The sequence below is a fragment of the Eubalaena glacialis genome, chromosome 4 (assembly GCF_028564815.1).
Source record: "Eubalaena glacialis isolate mEubGla1 chromosome 4, mEubGla1.1.hap2.+ XY, whole genome shotgun sequence".
Classification (NCBI taxonomy): domain Eukaryota; kingdom Metazoa; phylum Chordata; class Mammalia; order Artiodactyla; family Balaenidae; genus Eubalaena; species Eubalaena glacialis.
The window spans coordinates 102,710,962-102,732,917 of record NC_083719.1 but is presented as its reverse complement, the minus strand read 5'-3'; the positions used below and the strand labels follow the sequence as shown (position 1 = coordinate 102,732,917).

At 33.5% G+C, this 21,956-nt stretch overlaps 1 protein-coding gene across 8 annotated transcripts in view; it reads right to left on the bottom strand.

Annotated features, from left to right (window-relative positions):
* CSNK1G3 (casein kinase 1 gamma 3) overlaps window positions 1–21,956 on the bottom strand; it is a 127,892-nt gene that overhangs the window by 11,375 nt on the left and 94,561 nt on the right. For 2 of the 8 annotated variants that reach the window (XM_061189547.1, XM_061189548.1), the window contains exons 7-13: window positions 20,818–20,903; window positions 20,616–20,700; window positions 18,242–18,390; window positions 15,216–15,311; window positions 11,394–11,489; window positions 1,604–1,710; window positions 1,051–1,074 (exon numbers count right to left, since the gene is read on the bottom strand). In XM_061189547.1, coding sequence (XP_061045530.1) covers window positions 1,051–1,074; window positions 1,604–1,710; window positions 11,394–11,489; window positions 15,216–15,311; window positions 18,242–18,390; window positions 20,616–20,700; window positions 20,818–20,903 — 643 coding nt within the window. Of the gene's footprint in view, window positions 1–1,046; window positions 1,075–1,603; window positions 1,711–11,393; window positions 11,490–15,215; window positions 15,312–18,241; window positions 18,391–20,615; window positions 20,701–20,817; window positions 20,904–21,956 lie in introns of those variants that run through there. The other 6 variants (XM_061189549.1, XM_061189551.1, XM_061189550.1 and 3 more) reach the window with 6 other exon arrangements.

The following is a 21,956-nucleotide window of genomic DNA, read 5'->3' as shown; positions in this document are numbered from 1 at the left end:
GCAGAAGTAGGATTCTACAACCTATGTTTAATTGCAAAGGCCATGTGCATTCTTATCTGCCACATGCCACCCACCTTTATAACTGTGCTTAGGATTGCACAAGCACATATATACTGTTGTTTTTATTTTTGACGTAAAAATACAAAAGTATGTAGCTGACTAATTATATCCTGAAATCCACCAAACTAAGTCATACTGACTATGAATTAATTCCACAGTCAAACTGGTTAAAATGGACATTTGATCATTACTCTTTAAAAAGAAATATCCACAAAAGTTTCCTCATCTTGCAGCCAGCAAATGAGCATTTACGTAAGGTTCCCTTTGGATATGAGTAGATGAGTAAATGTTCCAAAATTTACTAATTTAAACAACTTTCTTTATTCACTCCAAGGCTGACTCAAAATTTGTCCTGAAATTGAGAGAAGCATTTTAAACACAGCATTATAACTAAAGGCAAGGGCAGGAAAATAGTTTAAATTCAACATTATTGCAACAGATAAGAATATTATTTTTCATAATATCTGTAATTAGCAGGAACTATTTAGATGAGGATTTTTCATAACACTCTCTCACTATAGTTTATCATGAAATTTATCAATGTATACCATGTGTATTCAATGGCAATGTAATTAGTAAGTGAAATACTGGTTTAGTGATACTATTGCTATGTGTATTTAACAATTACAAACAGGAAAAAAAGAAAGCTTAACTCAAAAACTTGCCTTTCTATTTGAAATAGCAAATAAAGCCTTGTGTTACAAAACAAATGCATAAGCGCAAGCAAGGTTGGTGTATCATCTACTCAATAAAAACGTGCCCCCAAATCTATGTCACTTGAAGCAAAAAAGTTGCAGCAGGCAAAAGAGCTCCTCAATTACTTCTTGCTTTTCAGAGCTAATGTAAATGACATCAAATACTTTTGGACAACTTTTACCAATTATAATTTCTATGTTGAAAAGTTTGTTTTTAAAAAACACAAAATGGTGCTAAATCTTTGAAATTACAGTCAACGGAGCTATTTCTGCCTGCCTACACTTGAGAACTCACCACATGTTCAACACTTTCTGGCAGCTAAACACAAAAAAAATACAAGGAAAAAGAGAGAGAGAGAGAGAGATCATCAGAAACTGCCCACATTGAAATTATCACATTGTTTTTCACGCTTAATTTTTTTCCAAGCAGAATTATTATAATTTACTTTAACAAAAAAAAAGTAACTTAAAACTAATACTAATACATGCAGCATACTACAAAATTAATAGTTATTTATTCTTATGTTTACAGAAAAAAATGAGCATCTATAGTGTAGCAATAACTTTCATGCATCAACATTCCTAAAAATAAAAAGCTAAAAATATGCTGTTAACTCTAAATAAGAATTTGAGCATAGTTCTTAAATAACTATTTTTGTTATTATTAAAACATCTACTGAAATAGCGCTATTTTAAACTTAGTGATTAAAATAATTAAACATACCACTTGTTTTGCATGCATCTATTCCTTGAAAAAAATTTCCTTAAATAACTGTTATGACTATAAATCTCAAACATGCACAGTTTAAGAAAAAAAAGTTACTAAATCAGGCAAAACCAATACATACTTGGTTTCATCCATCACTTCTACTTCCGTAGGGGCTGTGATAGGTGCATTTGAACGTCCTGCAGTAGGGTCATCTGTGTTTAATTCTCCATTTGTAGAACTTACAACCTGCAAAAAAGAAAAAATACACATACACACACATGAAGTAATAGGTTATACAATGATAAAGTATTTAAATTAGAAAGTTAATATGAGGAACACAAAACAATTAGTATGCAGTTGTTCATAACTGAATATACTAATAGGTCTACATTTTATTAAAGATAAGGTCACTCATTATTTGCTTTGCAACTTGCTTCCTTTTCATCTTGAAATCTGTCCTTTGGTTTTTAAGGCTAATGCAATCAGTTCCCTCTTGTGTGCCAATATCTTCTGGTACCTTGCTACATCATGAATTACTTCCTTTGGAAACTTCAATATTGTTCCTTCCAATGGATCCTTCATTTCAATCTGTAATCATGCTCAGGTCTCACTCTCATGTTGCCCATTCATTCACCCAGTTGTTCAAGCTCCAAATCCAGAAGTTACTGTGATTCCACTCTGACTTAAACCATCAGCAGATCCTGTTAAATCCTCCCCTGACACACACCCCAAACCTAATCGGTCCTCCCCACTCTATGACTACCAGATCTGCAGTCCAGACCACCATTATCTCTTGAGTGAAAAAGAGCAAAAACCTATTAACTGGTCTGCTTTTACCCGTGTCCACCTCCCATTAATGGATTGTCTACACAACAACCAAGGTGCTCCTTTTAAGATGTAAATTAGATAACACATAATTCTCTGCTTAAAGCTTTTCTAATGTCAACTTCCTGGTTTCATTTAAAATAAACATCCATACTCTTTACTCCAATTTACAAAGCCCCACAAGATCTGAATCCTGCCTACCTCTCTGATCTCATACCACTTTCCCTTTACTCACTAGCCTCCATCCAATGTCAAGGTTATTTCCACCTTAAGGCCTTGGCACTATCTATTCTCACTCCCTGGAATTCTCTTCTTGCTTATTGTCTGTCTTCTTACCTTTCAGACTCTCAGAGAACATCTCTAAAACAGGACTTTTCCAACATACAATCTAGAACTTCCATGCAGACACACTCTTACATGTTATACTTCACTTTTAACTCTTTGTATAGCATTTATCCATGTTGATGTTTTTCTGATTGACTGATTGATGTGTTTCTTGATACCCACCCCCATCTCCATTAAAATTAAGCTCCGTAACAGCAAGAGCCTTGTGTTGTTCCCCAAGAGATCTCCCCACTCTATCTGGCACAGAATAGGCACTCAATAAATATTTGTTGAAATAAATGAATACATGCATGCATGTATGAAATCTTAAAGCAAGATAAAAACCATAACAAAACTCCCAAATTCTCTTGGTCCTACAAAGGCACCTTACTGTCTTATCTCTTGTTTTCCTCCAAACTTCTTGAAAACTATTGTCTTAATTTACCACTTCCATTTTTATAAAATTCTCCATTTATTCCTTAACTCCTCCCAATCTACACTCTGTCCCTATATCAGAACTCAAATAAGAGTTTATTTGAAGGTTGCCAATGATTCCTAGAAAATATGTTAATAGTCTTTGTTCAGTCTTCATTTGCCTGTACATCTCCCTATGACTTGGCACCAGCTAATAACTTTGGAGTAAGACGAATCTAGATTCAAAACCTAGTTCTACCACTTACCAGCTATGTGACCCTGGAAAGACATCTTACCTTGCTAAACCTCAGTGTTCTCAACTATGAAATTGGAAACAGAAGTATCTATTTAATAAGGTTGATATCAGGATGAAATGAGTATATAAAGTGCAGTGACTGGCATATAGTAAGAGTTCAACAAATGGTGGCCATCATTATTACTGTCAGTCTGACCTAAAGTGTGGCTTCAACTGTCATCTCTATGTAAAGGAGTCCCTGAGCCTAACCACTCACCCACATGGCCAGTTAGCTAGACCAAGTTTGGCACCTCACTCAGTATTTCTAAAACCAAATTTATCATACTCCCTTTTAAATCTGTTACTTTCCCTATAGTTCCTATTTCTATTAAAGCCCTAGCCTCTTCCCAGACCTCCAGGCTCATTTTTGATGCTTTCTCTACCTGATCTCTTTATAATGTAACAAGGGCCTAAGCATCAGAGTTGACAGGTGACTACTAGACTTAAGACTTCCATTTACAGAAGCCCATATTTCTAAAACTTAAGTTCTAAGAGGCTACAACACGTCAGGCACTGCTCTAGGAACTTGGAATACCATAGTAAACAAGAGAGACAAACATCCCCGCCCTTGTGGACTTAATAGTCTAGTTTGGAGAAATATGCTCTGTCCCCACCAACTCAAGAAAAATAACCAGAAATTAATCAATGTATCTAGATTAAGTCATGATTTATATATATCCTATATGGAACAAGTACTTAGAAATGCATTTGTGCCTACAGCTGAAAATATAAAACTGCCTTGATCATCTTTAGAGGCAATCCAATGGGAGGAATACTCTTATGCCTAAGTCGCCCTCTCTGCTTCTGTGGCACCTGCTTCCTCCTTTCTGTCATTCTATTGATCTCTGTGGCTCTGTGTCAATTTTTTCTCTTAAAATTCTCCCTCTTCCTGAACACATTAAAAAATACTTATTTGTTCTAATTACTGAATATAATTGGGCTCTTTATTCTTAATTTTTAAAATGTCAGAGCCTCTGCAATGAACTGGAAAGGAATTAGAAAGCAGAATTCTTATCCTATACTTTTGTATTCTCCACCACCTTTAACTAGCAGAGTGCCTCGCATGTAGTGGATAATCGAAACAGTTCACTGAACAATTTCCATTGTTCTTTCCTTAACATAATTATTCAATGGGTTTCTTTTCCCACTTTTGTTCAATGGCCCTAAATAGGTGGAGGGAGACTTACAGGCAGCTCCCCAAAAGTGTCTTCCCCTACTTAAACAGCCCAAATGAAAATCTGAAACTCAAGTACTCTAAATTTCCAGCAACAGTAACTATATATGCATTATAATTATAAAATCTGATTTATGTCACTTCACACACAGTAATAAGTGACTTTAATAGTCTTTATTTTAGTGAAATGTTTCAAGTTTCATTCCTCCTGGCTGATCAGAACCAGATCAAAAGGAAGTAACATCTGACTTTATGAATTTTTTTAATGTAATTTTCCCTGGGCTTCCCAGATTCCCTAACCCTCTGAGTAAAGGCCAATATCCCAGGGTCAGAAGAGAAACAATGTGGTGACGGAGTTCTGTGAAGCTGACCCACTTAAAAGTAGTGATGTGAGAATGTATCACAGCATTAAAATTGTTTCCACTTAAGAAAACTAGTGGTCTTTTTGCAAACAGATTTTAGAGGAAGAAACAAAGACATAATATTATAAATAATGTGTCAATATCTTCCTGGAAACCAAAATTTGGCTTATTTTTGTAAGCCAAATTTTGAAGAATGATTCCATTTAGGTGACATTTCTAGAATTATAACTCACACTAGAACATAAGAGTCTCTGAAATATTAGTGTTTATCAGGCTCCTTAACTAAAGTATATCTAAAAATCACAGATGCCTTGAGATTTGACATTTCAAAAGAAAATTCAGGGGTTTTGTTGCGCTGTTCTTGTTCTTAAAGAAAATTTCTGTTATTCCCACTTGATAAGAAACTTAGTGCAATTCTTGTTTTAAGAGGTTTATAAAAAAGGCAACTAGGCCACAGTTTTACTATCACTGTATCAGAGTTGAAGGGGAGGCAGTGGGGAAACAGCGTGCAGCTAAGCGTGGGAGAAAAACAATGGTCCATTTAATGGCTGCCTGCCCAATCTAATTCCAAAAGAAGTCATTCTCAAGGACTTGAGTACAAAGATAACACATGGTATCTTTGTGATCAACCATGTCAAACGGCCAATTAATACAGTTTCCAAATATAATGAATTCAAATTAGTTACACTACTATCTTCCTAATTTGGAGTCTTGTAAGCATGTTACCAAGCGCTCAGTAGAGGCACAATATATTAATTAACCAGATCTTCATCTATCCAATAAATATATTAGAAATATTAAAAGATTATCTATTTTACTTACCCACTCAGCTTTTTCTAAAAGTCATCTATAAGAAAGCACACTAGTAAATAAGATATAGTTAAAAGAGTAACTTCCAAAGAGTTTATTGGACCTATGCTAGGGTTCACATAACTATATGAAACCAACTTTCTAACATATTCTAAAAGCTATAGAGTTACAATTAATATTCTTGATATTCCAACTGATAATCCAAAGGCCCAGTGACACTCTCACTGACTTTCAACAAAGAGAAACCAAAACGGATTCTCAATCTAATGTTCACTTACGGAAGTATTAAGCAGAGCACTCTATTCTTTGAGTAGTTCAGTCTTTAGAGATGTTACTGTAAATGTTACTGGCAAAGTGCTAAATTCCTTAACTTGAGATATCTGGTTTTCTTTAATTAACGATAATCTTTTGATGTTAACACTACCTGCCCTTTGTTGCAAAACTCCTATTTATCCTAGCTCCCCCCATCACCTCCTTGGAGCAGTTCTCTAAGGGTTACTTGACATGCTGCCTTCTGGGCCTGACATCCTAAAACTTCCTGCCGAATTAAACATAACTCTCAACTTTTAGGTTGTGAATATATATTTTTAGTCGACAAAACCCCAGCATTTAAAAAGTCTCCTGCCTTTTGTTTTGGGAAAAGCGAGCTCAGTTTACACTATATTCTCTTCCCTACTATAGTAGTTATTAAAATCTTTCTTTACTGCCAGAAAAAAAAAAAAAAAATATCGAAACAAATGCGTAATGCTGATTTACCCCAATTAAAACTAAACAAGGAATTCCCTAAACTAAATAAAAAAGATGAACTGGAAATTATTTATGTAATAAAGGCAGTAACTACTCCCCTTCCACAACCTCCCTCTCTTATTCAGACTTCAGTACCCCAGAAAACAATGAATAGAAAGATATGACTGTTCTAGTCACTCAATTCTTTTTCTTGTTAGTACCTCAGTATTTTCAAAGATTTGATAAAGAAAACTGAAACTGGTTATCTGAAACATTTTAGAAAGGTCTGCATTAACAATTAGCATGATGGAGAACTGACTCAGATATGACATCTATTACTCCTCTGACATTTAATCACATATGTTTTCTTACCGTTTCAGGATACATTTGTCTAATTCTTTTTCTGTTATCATCACCTGTATCTGTATTTCTGAAGTGACACCGACTAAAATATCAGACTGCTTATTACAACAATTAATGTTATTCTTACATTTCATAATGTTATTCTGGCTGCATAACACATCTGCACCACTTGTGATTCTGTCCTTTTTCCCCCAGTGTCACATTGTTCCTTAAATGCAAAGCAGAGGAGTTTTCCAAACAATCAGAAGGTATCCCATACCATGTAAAATAGTAGTGCCCTTAACAGCTGTCTTCTTCCCTCTGCTTGCCATGCCCTCTCAGCTTTTTTTGGATCAGATTTTTAGTTAGCATCGAGCTCCATGGACTGTGTTACAGTGAAAGGCTCAACACAGTGGAATTAGAGACTAGTACTATCTGCTGCCAGCAGTACATTTTAAAACCTAATTTTGGAAATCCTCATTTGCCAGGTACTGACCCCTCCCTTTCCCTCAACCCCCATACCCAACTAAATTCTATCTTCTAATTATCTTTCAAGTCCTTTTATTTCTCTTCATCTCCACTACCCATCATCTCTCCTCAGCTGTGGACTTTTGAGAGTTGTGTCCTTGCCTTAGACTTGTCTCCCTTCAATCTAGTCTCCAGCAAAAGTAAGCTTTGTAAATACTAACCTAATCAAGTTAGTTCTCTATCTAATTCTCTTTATGGCTACCCAATACCCTCAGACCAAAGTCCAAATTTAATAACAAGACCTTTTAGGTCCTTCACGATTTGCCTCCTGCCTACCTGTCAGTCTCATTTCTCAATACGTACCAGCTTGACCAAATTGCATTTAATTCCTCAATCTGTCAATCTCTCCTCCACAGTCTTAGGTATGTTGTTTTCTCTGCCTGGTACACTCCTTTCTTAACCCCTTCTACCTTCTTCGACTGCTAAGCCCTACTGATTCTTCATTGAAAATGTGTGAAAAAATAGAATATAAATAATACCATTTTTTCCAGGAAAACTTAACCCACTAAACCCAAGTTAGGTGATTCTACTATAGCACCTTGTACTTTCTCCACTTATCACACTGCCTGTTTATTAGCCTTTCCCATTAACTGAAAGCTCCACAGGGACAGGCACCATGTTTGTTATTCTCCCTTTTATTCAAAGAACCTAGCACAGTGCCAAGCACCTAGTAGACATTTATATATATATTTGCTGAATAATGAATAGCCAAGAAACTGAAAGTGGTAGGTCTAAGCTTCTCAGCCATATTTATTACCAGTGATTCTAAGGGGAGCAGGAGGGGGCATACTTGTTCCCCTAAGAGCTTTTCCAAAACACATAAAAGCCAAGAACAGATTCAAAATAAACTCTTTAAGGTATCTGAATATTATTCTTAGTCTCTTAAGTGGGAAAAGTTTATCAAATGTATAGCATTATCCTTCTGGTTAGTAAATTAACATGATCTCACTAAAGAGACAGAATAAAATTAGATAAATCCCATTTCACAATGCATTCGTTTGGCTGTATCTCTATACTTCACTTCTCAGAGATGGATAAAAATACTAGTCAAGTTTCTTAATTTGCAAAAGCAATAGATTATTCTACTATTTAGTACTTCCTAAGCCCCAGCCTCTATGCTAAATACTTTTTAAAAAAATTCTCACAAGAAAACCATGAGGTAGAGCTATTATTATCTCCACGTCACTGATGAATAATCTAAGGTACAGAATTTGAACTTATGCTTATGTTGCTCACCACAATTAAATCAACTTGGTAACCTATATGTCTGATCTGTAATAATATACATAATAATTGTGAAAAGATAAGGAGTTCAAATGTGGACTCCAACGTGCAGTTCCTATTAAAAGAACATGTGAAATAATGAGTATCTGAGGATTTTTCTGTAGGTCCAGTCAAAAAGGCAAGAGGTGCTGGTATACATTCTATTAACAGATACCAACCTACTTATTTTGGAAATGTCTTTCCTGAGAAACTATTTGATGATATGCCCTTAGTATTTGTTGAGGATAATTTTTTCAATTGCCATTTAAAGTCTTTATATTTCTTGCAAAGCTAATACTTGAAACTTTGTCCAACAGGTGGTTTAAGAACCATAGAACAAAGAAGCTCAAGGCAAATTCTACTCATACTTTTGTATTAGGAAAAAGATTTTTCTCTTTATCAGATAATGAGAAAGAAAGAACACATTGTTTTCCTTTCTTCCTTCATTCAAAGTCAAATATAGTATTCAATTATCGTAATAATCATATTAGCTCAGATTTAAGGCACTTTTATTTCCTCTATTATTAATTTTTAAATTACAATTTCATTAGTCCAATTATACCAGTGTCATATTATAACTTTTCAAATTTTGAAAGTGGGTAGGATAAAAATTATAAATAAATTCAACATTTTGGAGTGGGGCAAGATTCAGGCATGATCTTACTTAGGCTGCTAGCAAATTCTTCATGACAGTAAAACTACCTTAATGTTCATCACATCAAGTTAGTTAATTCAGGAAGTAAATGAAAAATAGTGTAAAATTTTTTGTCTTACTTATGTATTACCGGAATTCTAGTAAGTAAACTGATCATTTACGGAATATTAGAATGAAGCCAGATGTAATCCTCTACAAGGCAGAAAAGTTTTAAAGAGATGATGAGAGATGAGCAGAGTTGAAATATATCTTTGAGAACATGTGAAAAAATAGAACAAAGTTTTTGAGTGATGAACCAATAGTCAAACTCATTCACCCTCTGATAGTCCAAAGAGATCCCATGAGCCATCTTTGGGAATTCCACAAAGTAAGAAAAAACTAAAGATAAATTTGTGGTAATGGTACAGAAGTGGTAGGAAAGCTTTCTAATAGTGCCTTAATTGTTACAGATTTCCCTGAACACTGGGCAAGACACTTGCTATAAAAACATACAACACTTAGAAACATGTAAACGTATACAGATACATACACAATCCAGTTTGCGTTTATGGGAATTAAACATAATTTTCTCAATTAACTTTCCAGTGATATGAATTTGGGTCACAAAAAATTTTACAATTCAGGCACCCTTGCCTCTGAATCCCTCACTCTAGACTTTGACAGCGCTATTCAAATACTTCTGTTACACACATGACTGAAAGTTCCATAGACTACGAAGTTCTTTAAAAATATTTGGTTTCACAATTTAAATTACCTCTAAAAGTTAAAGATGGGAAAAACATGGTAACTAGTAAGAAATGATCTTTTAGAATTCAAATCAAGAAAGAATAAAACCCAAGCATAGATTCAGATTACACATATGTGTGTGTGTATGTGTGTGTGTGTGTGTGTGTATATATATGTATGTATATGTATATATACATACTAAGAAAAATGCAGATTTGGTAAAACATAATAGAAAATTGTTGAAGTGGAAATATGTGGAGGAAAAAAAATCAAATCTAGGTTCTAGATTGAAATGGATTGAGATAACATTTATCATCTCAATTACTTTAAACCAGCATTCAGATTACCTTAAACTGACATTTTTAAAAGAAAGAACAGACTCAGTAATCTTTTTCTATTTTTATAATACATACAAAAGGTTAAAATTTAGGGGGGCATGTGAGGGCAGAATATAGTAGCTATCTCTAAATATATAGAAAAGGGGGAAAAAAGGAACACATCAAAAAGAATAAGAGACAGCTTTAAATTTTTGTAAATATCCAGAAAATTGAGGGAGATATTTTTTTTTTCTTTTTAAATGGAAATGCTTATTTCACCTTGAGGATTATGTGTGGATCTTTTTTTTTTTTTTTTTAAGTATTTGTTTTTATTTATTTATTTATGGCTGTGTTGGGTCTTCGTTTCTGTGCGAGGGCTTTCTCTAGTTGTGGCAAGCGGGGGCCACTCTTCATCGCGGTGCGCGGGCCTCTCACCATTGCGGCCTCTCTTGTTGCGGAGCACAGGCTCCAGACGCGCAGGCTCAGTAATTGTGGCCCACGGGCCCAGCCGCTCCGCAGCACGTGGGATCTTCCTAGACCAGGGCTCGAACCCGTGTCCCCTGCATTGGCAGGCAGATTCTCAACCACTGCGCCACCAGGGAAGCCCAGGGAAATATTTAATAAATACTTGTCCTTGAAATTATTTTCTCCATGTGCTATTTTCTCCAAGTACAAACAAAATATATCATGATAAAATTAGGGTCATGTTTATTTGACCAATTAATCAGAAAGTACATTCTAAGGACTGAGGATGAAAAAGTTAGATATCTACTTAGCTAAGTTTGAAGGAGGCAAAATCAATGAAAGGGAAAAGATATAAAAAATGTTCTATTACTTAAAGCATGAAAAAAGACTGAGCTTATTATTGGAAAATCAAGTTTAACACATATTTCAAGTAATACATTTTGTTTTTCTAACCTATTGTGAGTACAACTTACTTAAATACTGTTGCATATGCTTGCAAAAATGAACAAAGGCAAAATCTTAGTATCCCTGGTGGTCTTGCTAGACCATGTTAATTCTGCTTTTTGGTTAAATACAAAGGAATAGAATTATGGAGGTTCAGCAACAAGTTTTTCATTAGGATATGAAATCATGCCATGAGTTCCAAAAAGGGTTAGTTGTATAAATTTGGGAAATAATCACTCATGCAAAAATCAGAAAATACCTGTACCGAGCCACCATGTCTGTCTGCTGCAAGGTGAGCTCTCAAATGATGGGGATTTGCCTGCTGGGAGTCCCAAGCTGCCCTGTGGTCTGCCGACTGCCATTTATTTAATGCATGTGGCATGCATGGAAGAAGAGAAACCCAAAATGTTAAACATCTCATCCTTATAATATAGAAAACAAACGTATAAAAGGAAATTTAAAATACCCTTACTATTCTGAGTCACAGATGCAGTTATCTTTGCATACTGAACATGCAGAGATTTCAGTTAAAATGCTACAATAATGTAATGATCAACCACAAAAATAAAATAGAATCACAGAATTTTAGAAGTGAAAGGACTTTAGATATCATAGACTCCACTCGCTAACTTTATAAAGTTAACAAAAACTAGAGAGGTAAAAATGACGTGGTCAAGAAAGTACTCCAAATAAACCATGAAATGTTTTAAAAAGCCATCCACTATATTTTCTTACAGTAGAGGTCCCCATTAGTTTTCTGATGAGGAACTACTTCTAGCAAGGTGAAAAAAAAGATAGTACTCAAATAGCCATACTTAGGTCCCAGAAAACTTTTCTCTTCTTGCTTAGTACCCTGTTTCTGATTGTGAGGATAATACAAGAAAACAGAAAAATTCTTCAAAAAGCGAGAAGTGTTATATAGAATACCAAGAGGATACGGTAAACAATTTTTTTAAGTGACAACCTTACATATATGAATCTCTTTGCCTCCTTGATCTTTTTATCTGGTTCAAATTAAGAAACCCATTTCCATGAAATAGGCTGATAATTCTTGAAGCTTTTGGATGACTTGGCAAACCTGTATGGCAATAACCATGAACTAATAATAATCTACTAACAGAATTAGGAGTAACTGCTTAATAGGGGTCAATTTCTATGTTTCAGGAAAATGTGGACAGCACTAATAAGAAGAGGGGGAAGGTATATAATATTTAAGTTTCTATTACATGTTTGGTTCTGCATTAGCTGCTTTATATGTGTTATCTCATTTTTGAGATAGATAGAATCACCCTCATTTTACTGATGAAGACCCTGAAACATTAAATACTTCTCTAAGGTCATAGAGGTAGCAAAGAGTACACAAAGGATTCAAACTGAGAGCCTACTGCTCTTCCAATATTACCACCTAGCTCCTTATCACAATTACATTATGTTCTAAAGACTTCAGGGCTCTTTTCAACCAAAGTAAGGAAAATCTTGCCACCAAGTGCCAAGTACACTGGGCTATACGGAGCCTAAGCATATCAGGAGCCAGAGTAACCCTTTAGGGGAAGAGATGTTGAAATCAAGTAGACACAAAGAATAAATGTTCCGGCACTAAACTTCCTAAATTAAACTGTACAACGAAAAACTACATTCTGTGGCATGAAATATGTCATCAAAACAATTATGACAGTTCTATAATATCTTTTCACTAAATCCTCCAAATTTATCACCAGAATTTAGCAGATTTGTAGGTTAAAGTGAAATAAATTAGACAAGACCAAATCTTAACAGGATGAAAGAATGAAAATCATACTAAAAGAGAGACAAAGATCTAAATGTTGCCTAGGACAGCAGGCAACATTTGGGAACCATGGACCTTTTAAGAAGACAGTAAGAGCTATGCAACCTCGCCTCAGGATAAACATTTGCATGCACCCAACATTTTCTGTAAAATTTCCAGATTCCCTGAACTTCAACCATTGACTCTAAGTTACAATTGTTTATCTGGGGATAAACCATTGTACTTCAACCACTGACTCTAAGTTACAATTGTTTATCTGGGGACATTATGAAGGTTTCAGACATTTAAAGAATTAACCTTTCTTCTTTTGGGATTGTGAACTATGGGTTTATCACACAACTTAAGCTGTTTACTGCATCACAGATAGTTAAGAAATTTTTTCTAGATATACAATGTTTCTATCATGGTAAGAATCTGCATGTCCTGGTTTCAAATTCAATATATAAGCTATCCTAAAGGATTTCCTGAGAAAAAAACTGACTCCCTACATTTAGTGCAACAAGGACTACATCAACAAATTATGGTTCCCACCCTCAGTGATCTGGCAATCGAGCTAGCAAGATACATCTGAAACATGTAGAAAGTTAAACTTTAAAACATTTAAATTTATTTCAACAAAAATTTAATTCAACAATAAAAGAAGAGTTTCACTTATTACAATACCTAACAGCTCAAGTGGAGATCTTCACAGAACATGAATTACTGATCTTCTTCCACGTACATTTGAGAAATTAACTTATTTATAAAACACAAACTCCAAGTTTTGATTTCTCCCATTTCTTTCTATATACAGCATCTTATCAGAGTACTCAAGCTATCAACAAGTTGTAATTTATATTGGAAGTAATTTATATATAAGACCCTTTACTGTCCCAATTTTTCTAAGGTGAAATTATAAAACTAATCTTTTAAAATTCTCTATACTTTAAAACATAATGTTGTTAAATATTTCTTAAATGCAGCATTTTATTTGGCTATTATTTTTAATAAGTTGTGCATTTTCTTTGATTTCATTTCTTATTTAACCCTCACCTGAACCCTGATGGGATACAAAAAGGATAACACACTATCCTTCTCCAAAAAGGGTTATAACCAAAAATTCTAAAGGCCCTGTTTAACTCAGGGTGACAGCAAAACTTTTTATGTCAAAAGGATTCAATAAAGCTTCTTTATACAAAAATGAGAAGAGTGAAAACGTTACTCAAAAATTTCAACAGCTTCCAATATACCTTACCCAGGAAATACAAACTCTTCAATGAATCTTCTATGCCTTGTCTTGAACCTACTCTCTGCTCCAAGCCAACTGCTTATTTCTCCTCAAACATATTCTACATTTTTAAACGTCTGCTTTATATTTTTTACTGTTCACTCTCCCCAAAATGCTCTTATTCCTTCACCTGCCTTTAAAAATTCCATTCATTCTTCAGGCTCATCTCAAAAGCCACCTTCGCCAGAAAATCTTTATAGATCCTACATATTCCAATGATCCTCCTTGGCACTTTATTAATGTATTTCCTATGGTAGAGTTTATTCTGCATTGTAATGTAGTTATTTGTGAATTTATTGTAATAATGATAACAGTAATACCAGCCACGAGAGTTGAGACTTAATGAAAGCTTACTATATGCTAGGAATTAAATGCATTATTTCTATTTTATAGATGAGAACTGAGGCTTTGAGTGAATGAGTAATCTGCCCAGGGTCAAGCCATATCCAGGTATGACTGATTCCAGAGGCTGAGACAGGCCTTAGCCACTGATTACAAAATCATTTCTTACAGGTTATATGTTTTCCTTACTTCTGAATTTCTGCAATGTGGAGAATAGTAGCTTTCAAATAACAGGAACTCAGTAAATAATTTAGTACACTAAACTAGACTATAGTTAGAAAGACCAACTGCTATTACAATTCATTCCAACAGGGTATCCACATACTTCCATTCTAACAGAATATCAAACATTGCTCAAAGTTTATTATACTAACTTATACCACCAATTAGGATTTATGATTAAACATTTTTAATGTGAACATTAGGGGAAATAGTCTAGCTATTGAAAATATATGCATTTTCTATCCTTAATATGTGTGTATATAGTCTGCTTTATAAAAGAAAAAATATGTGTTTCAATCCTTCAATACGTATATACAAGTATGTATAGACACACATGCACACGCAAATACATACACATATAAAGCTGTCATCTGTGCATGATAAAACACCAAATATATTTATAAACTGTGAGAAGGTAATACAGAAGCAAATTAAGACATTTCATATCTAAAAGGGCAGCAAACCTGATTTTTGGATTGTTGTATCTTATCTCTGTGTTGATGTGCTTCTCTGTTTGATGACAGAGCAGGATCTTGCTGAACTGCACCCACTGGAGTAGGCTACAATACAATAACAATTAGAATCAATGCATTCTATTTCAGAACTCTTATTTAAAATTATTTAGCTACTTAACATAATCAAGAAAAAAAATAAAAGACACTGTTAAATAAAGTAAGGCCTTAAGAAAAGATATCTTTCCTAAAATATGTTGTTAAATACAACAAAGAGATTATAGCTACTTTTTAAAGTATTTTCAAAATATTTAAATACTTTATCAAGTATTTATTTTTATATCAACAAAAGACCTTCTAATACTGTCATTACTTTTAGGTTACTTTTTCATATCAAAAAACGAAAGTGTATTTGTTTATGTTTCTCATTTCCAAAGCCAATATATAAACAGAAAAAATTATTTTAAGAAAATTAAGGGAATAATTTTTTAAATAAGCTAATAAAATTGTTTACTGTCAATATTTTAACTCAGAAGAGGCTTATATAAAATTTAAATTTTCAAATATAAATCAAAACTCATATAAATATTTTAATCAAAGTATATTCAGATTTGCATTTTAGATACCATATGTATTCAAATCACTTTGGAGTTAAGAAAAATACAGATTAAACGCTTAAGTAAGTCAGTTGTTCAAAAATACTTGAATCTGAGAGTTCAGCAGTTCCAAATTTGGAAAAAAATTTGCTAACAGTGAGCCATAATTATAGAAAATTTTGTAAGGCATTCTTACTTATTGAAAAAAAAAAGACTAGTTAGAATACACATTTGATTTTCTGGAAGTTGCCTCTTCAAAGAAAGAATTTAATGATAACTTCATTTAAGTAATGACACCCATCCCACAGTTATGATCAAGACAATTTTTTTTTAACTATGAAAACTTGGTACAGTTTTAAAAACCTAAACATGCTCCAATATATAAGTATCAGTCTATTCCAAGATAACCTAAAACTGCTAGAATAATTAAAACATATTTTAAAATTACAAATGTTTTGAAAGATGACTAAAGGAAAAAAACTAGCTGATCTTTTAAAAGTAATCACTAGAATATTATATTTTTAAAAAGTATATTTGACATTAAGAACTAAATCAGAAGTAAAAAGTTCAAAATAACTCATCACTCTAAAAAGTAGACTCCAAATGTAAGGTTTTTACAAAATTCAAAGAATAATTTTTATATTATGCTACCTGAAACATCCATAAAAAAGAAATAAAATGAACCCTTTAAAAAATTATTTATTCTCAATCCTAAAATGTATATGGAACCACAAAAGATCCTGAAATGCCAAGGAAATCTTGAGAAAAAAGAACAAAGCTGGAGGTATCACACTCCCTGGTTTCAGACTATACTACAAAGCTACAGTAATCAAATCAGCATGGTACTGGCACAACAACAGACACATACGTCAATGGAGTAGAACAGACAGCCCAGAAATAAACCCACACACTTATGGTCAATTAATCTATGAAAGAGGAGGCAAGAATATACAATGAAGAAAAGACAGTCTCTTCAATAAGTGGTGATGGGAAAACTGGACAGCTACATGTAAATGAATGAGATTAGAACATTTCCTAACACCATATACAAAAATAAACTCAAAATGGATTAAAGACCTTTATCTATGAAACCATAAAATTCCTAGAAGAGAACATAAGCAGAACACTCTTTGACATAAATTGTAGCAATATTTTTTAGATCTGTCTCTTAAGGCAGAGAAACAAAAGCAAAAATAAACAAATGGGACCTAATTAAACTTAAACGCTTTTGCACAGCAAAGAAAACCATCAACAAAATGAAAAGACAACCTACTGAATGGGAAAAAATATTTGCAAATGATATAACCCACAAGAGGTTAATATCCAAAATTTATAAACAGCTCATACAATACCAAGAAAAACAAAGGACCCAATTAAAAAATGGGCAGACGACCTGGATAAATATTTTTCCAAAGAAAACATACAGATGGCTAACAGGTACATTAAAAAACGCTCAACACTGCGAATCATCAGGGAAATGCAAATCAAAACCATAATGAGATATCACCTCACACTTGTCAGAATGGCCATTATAAAAAAGACGAGACATAACAAGTGTTGGTGAGGATATGGAAAAAATGGAACCCTTGTGCATTACTGGTTGGAATTTAAATTGGTGCAGCCACTATGGTAAACAGTATGGAGATTCCTCAAAAAACTAAAAGCAGAACTACCATATGATCCAGCAATTCCACTGCTGGGTATATATCCAAAGAAAATGAAAACACTAATGCACCCCAATGTTCATAACAGCATTATTCACAATAGCCAAAATATTGAAGATATGGAAGCAACCTAAGTGCCCAACGGATGAATGGATAAAGAAGATATGGAGATGATACAGATATAGGTATAGATATAGATATACACACACACACACCCCCACACACATATATATGAATATTACTCAGCCATAAAAAAAAGAATGAAATTCTGCTATCTGCAACAATGTCGATGGACCTAGAGTACTATGCTTAGTGAAATAAGTCAGACAGAGAAAGACAAATACTCTGTTATCACTGATATGTAGAATCTAAAAAATAAAACCACCAAATGTACATAACAAAATAGGAACAGACTTACACATATAGAGAACAAACTAGTGGTTACCAGTGAGGAGAAAGAAGGGGGGAGGGGCAAGACAGGAGGATGGGATTAAGAGACAAACTACTATGTATGAAATAAATCAGCAATAAGGATATACTATACAGCGCAGAAAAATATAGCTCTTATTTTGTAATAACTTTAAATGGAGTATAATCTATAAAAATATTGAATCACTATGTTGTACACCTAAAACTAATATAATATTGTAAATCAACTATACTTCAAAATAAAAAATTATTTGTTCTCAACTCTTTTCAAATAAAGGATCTGTACTATGAAAAAGGTTAAGTACTACAAATAATCTTTTTTTAAAATTATATAGCCTAGAGTACTCACCAACTGCTTACCAATCCAGTCATATTCATAATCAAACATATACCCTTTTCGATCAAACAAGTCAGTAAAAAGTTTTCTTAGGTAGTCATAGTCTGGTTTTTCAAAAAAATCTAGCCTTCTTACATAACGAAGATATGTTGCCATTTCTTCTAGAAAGGAAATAAAAATTTTCCCTCATTAAACTTTTCTAATACTCATTAATAATAAAATTATAAATATCTAAAAGCACAGGGTATTACAAAAACATGAAAAAGTAACAAAATTCTACTAAAATTTAAAATATTATGAACTTAATAACAATGAAATTAAAAGCGGGAAAGAAGGGAAGAAAGGAAATAGGGACAAAAGATAAATCAGAGATTTAACAAACATTATTTTTGCTTCAATTCATTAGGAAAGGCTAAAATTTTTATTTTACATTATTTTTAACAGAAACCTTGGACAGTATTCAAGGTTGAAATAGAAACTTAATAATGCATAATTATTTAATCACAAAACACCATACTAAGCTCATATTTTTAAAAAATTATTTTAAATACTGATAGGAATTGATTTATACATGAAAGCATTTGCGCTACCTTGCTGGATTTCCTTTAGAATCAGTGACACTAACTGACCAATAGAAGATTCAAATTCTTAACCTTGGCTAAACGGTATTCTAATCAACTGACCTAGCAACATAAAGCTAAAACAGATTCAGGAGGACGGTTTAATTTTTCTCTTAATTTCTGGTCATAAATGTAACAATTATTTCATAATACGTAAACCTTTGCATGCTATTATAATTCCCAAATATATTAGAGATATGTATTTTTTTAAAGGTCATATTTTCCAGAAGTAAAAGAAAGAAAAAGCCATAAAAATCAATAAGCAAAATGGTCAGCAATTGGTAAAACAGTGTTTAACCGTCAGAGCACATAAAAGCACTATCGTAAGAGATGGTAGGTTACACCTAGCTGCTTTTTTGATCCAATTTATTCATGGCAGCTAATAAGAAAAGGATCACCCATAGCCTAACAGGCATGAAAGTAGCATCCAGTGACCCAGTCACATGGTGACTCTCCCACTATTCCACTTTCTAGCTAATCACCTGGCTAATTTACTTTGGCACCCCCATTTTTCCTGTAGAAATTTGTATAAGCTTCTTAATAAGGTATAGCCAATCTGCCTACACCTAAACTGTTAGTACTATCAACCGATTTTTTCTTTTAATCTTCCAGTTCTAGATGTTATAGCAAGAAAGCAAAATACATAATTAAAGTTTACTGTCAATGAATAATAAAAGCAAACTTGAAAAAGGGCTACCTGAGATTATGCTGCTGATACTATTACAATAATAGTGCCAGCACTGTACAGGAGAACCTGTAAATACTGAAGTGAGATATAAGCTCCATCTTCTATCTTCAAGTTTGGTTCTCATTTAATGTTATTGAATAAATCACAACAGGTATTTTAACACATTAGGGACACATTATTCTTATCCCTTAATTGATTTAGGAATCTTAAGTAAATTTTTGTTGATTTCACACGAGTTGCCAAAAATCTACATGAGAGCAAAGCTATCTTCATAAAGCTCCCCAATACAAAATTAGCCTAAAAGTAGTAAGGTTAGTAAGATTTTACTGTACTTGGAAAACTAGACTAAATCATACATCACATACCTCCTTTGAGCTTGACATTGAGACTCAAATGACTAATATTGGATACCAAAACTTTAGTTAGTATTTCTAAGCAAATACTTCAACTTATTAAAAGTATGCTATTGAAGAAAATATTACTTTAGCTGGTACTAGTCAACACTATTAAAAGATGAATTTTCTTCCACTAATACCATTTTACAAAAGCAAATATACACATTGCCCTGTGGTCTGTGTATCAAATGCTGACATCATTTTTTTCTTTTTTTAATTAATTAATTAATTTATTTATTTTTGGCTGCGTTGGGTCTTCGTTGCTTCACGCAGGCCCTCTCTGTGGCAAGCAGGGGCCACTCATTGTGGTGCACGGGCTTCTCATTGCAGCAGTCTCTCTTGCTGTGGAGCATGGGCTCTAGGCACACAGGCTTCAGCAGTTGTGGCACATAGGCTCAGCAGTTGTGGCTCGCAGGTTCCAGAGCTCAGGCTCAGTAGTTGTGGTGCATGGGCCTAGCTGCTCCACGGCATGTGGGATCTTCCCGGACCAGGGATCAAACCCATGTCCCCTGCATTGGCAGGCGGACTCCCAACCACTGTGCCACCAGGGAAGTCCTGCTGACATCTTTTGAATCATATTTTTTAAGCATGAAAAAGGTACTTATCAACTTAAGCAATGAAAATGAACAGTTCTAGTTTTCTGTGTATAATAAGCACATGTATCAAGCAGCATTATTCATTACCTGGAAAATTTTCACATAACACTTCTATTGGTGTGGCTCGTTTTGTATCTCCAATTTTCTGATACCTCTCTTTTAATGTGTCAGCCTAAAACAGAAAGAAAAAGAATCTTGAGACATAATTTTAAAATTAAATATGTGGAAGCGAGTATCTTAATATATTAACAACTTATGAAATTCAATAAGGAAACACAAAAACAATTACCTTTAAACCTTGCCAAGGAAGACTGCCTCTCAGAAAATACATGAACATATGACCTAAAGCTTCTAAGTCATCTCTTCTACTTTGTTCTGAAATATAAGAGAAACATAAATTTCATTTTCCTTTCCCAGTTTAGGATGCAAGAATGGAGAAATGATTCTTTCCTTATATGTAAATTAATTCCCCAAAGCTCAGCATATAAATATAAAATACAGATCTGGTGCTTACGAGAGAGAAAAATCATGTTTAAACAATAATGTTTTACATTAAATTTATCATGCATCTTTAAAACATGCCGCTATGATTTTTTTAGATACTACTGGAGATTTCTTTCTTTCCTTAAATATCTATTCATAGAACTATAAGGCAAGGAGGAAAGGGTTCCATGATCAAAAAGAGAGTCACTGTGTACTACAGCTCCATCTTAAAAGATTCAGAATGTAACATATTAAAAGTTTTGAAAATACCTAGAGCTAAAAATGTTTAACTTTAGCTCTCCATTTCCTAAACTTGTATGAGCACAAAAATTCCATCCCACATACTCTCTAATAATATCAAATACAATTAGTATATTGTGTAACATGTTTTTAAAAGCACTGTGTTTGACACACTCCAACAGTTTATAACTCCTCTGACAGCACCAAAAATATGCTGCCAGAACAAACTGCCATTTTCTAGTTGCTATTGTTGTTCTAGTAACAAAATGTTGTATAGCATATAACTGAATGATAATCACAGACCAAGACTCAGGGAGGTACTTATAAATATTTGCTGAGTGAATCTTTTTTCAATTTTTTGTCACTTAAGTTAAATATTTAAGTTTTCTTAGTATTTTAAAATTATACAAAAATGCTAACAATAAGAGGAGAAAATAATACTTTAATATGGATATGTTCATGTGCAAGTTGTTTCATCCAAATGAATACTCATACTACCCAAGCAGTACTAAATACTTTAGGAAAAGCACATTTTTCAAAGGATGGAACCGAACTAGGGTAAAAGGGTCAAAAAAGGTTTTAATTTTTACTATGTAATCTTACAACATTCTATAATTGTCTTCTGTAACACTTGCTACAGTTTTAATATATATGTTTGTGTTTTTATTTAATCAACATCTATCCTCCCATCTGACAACATCACAG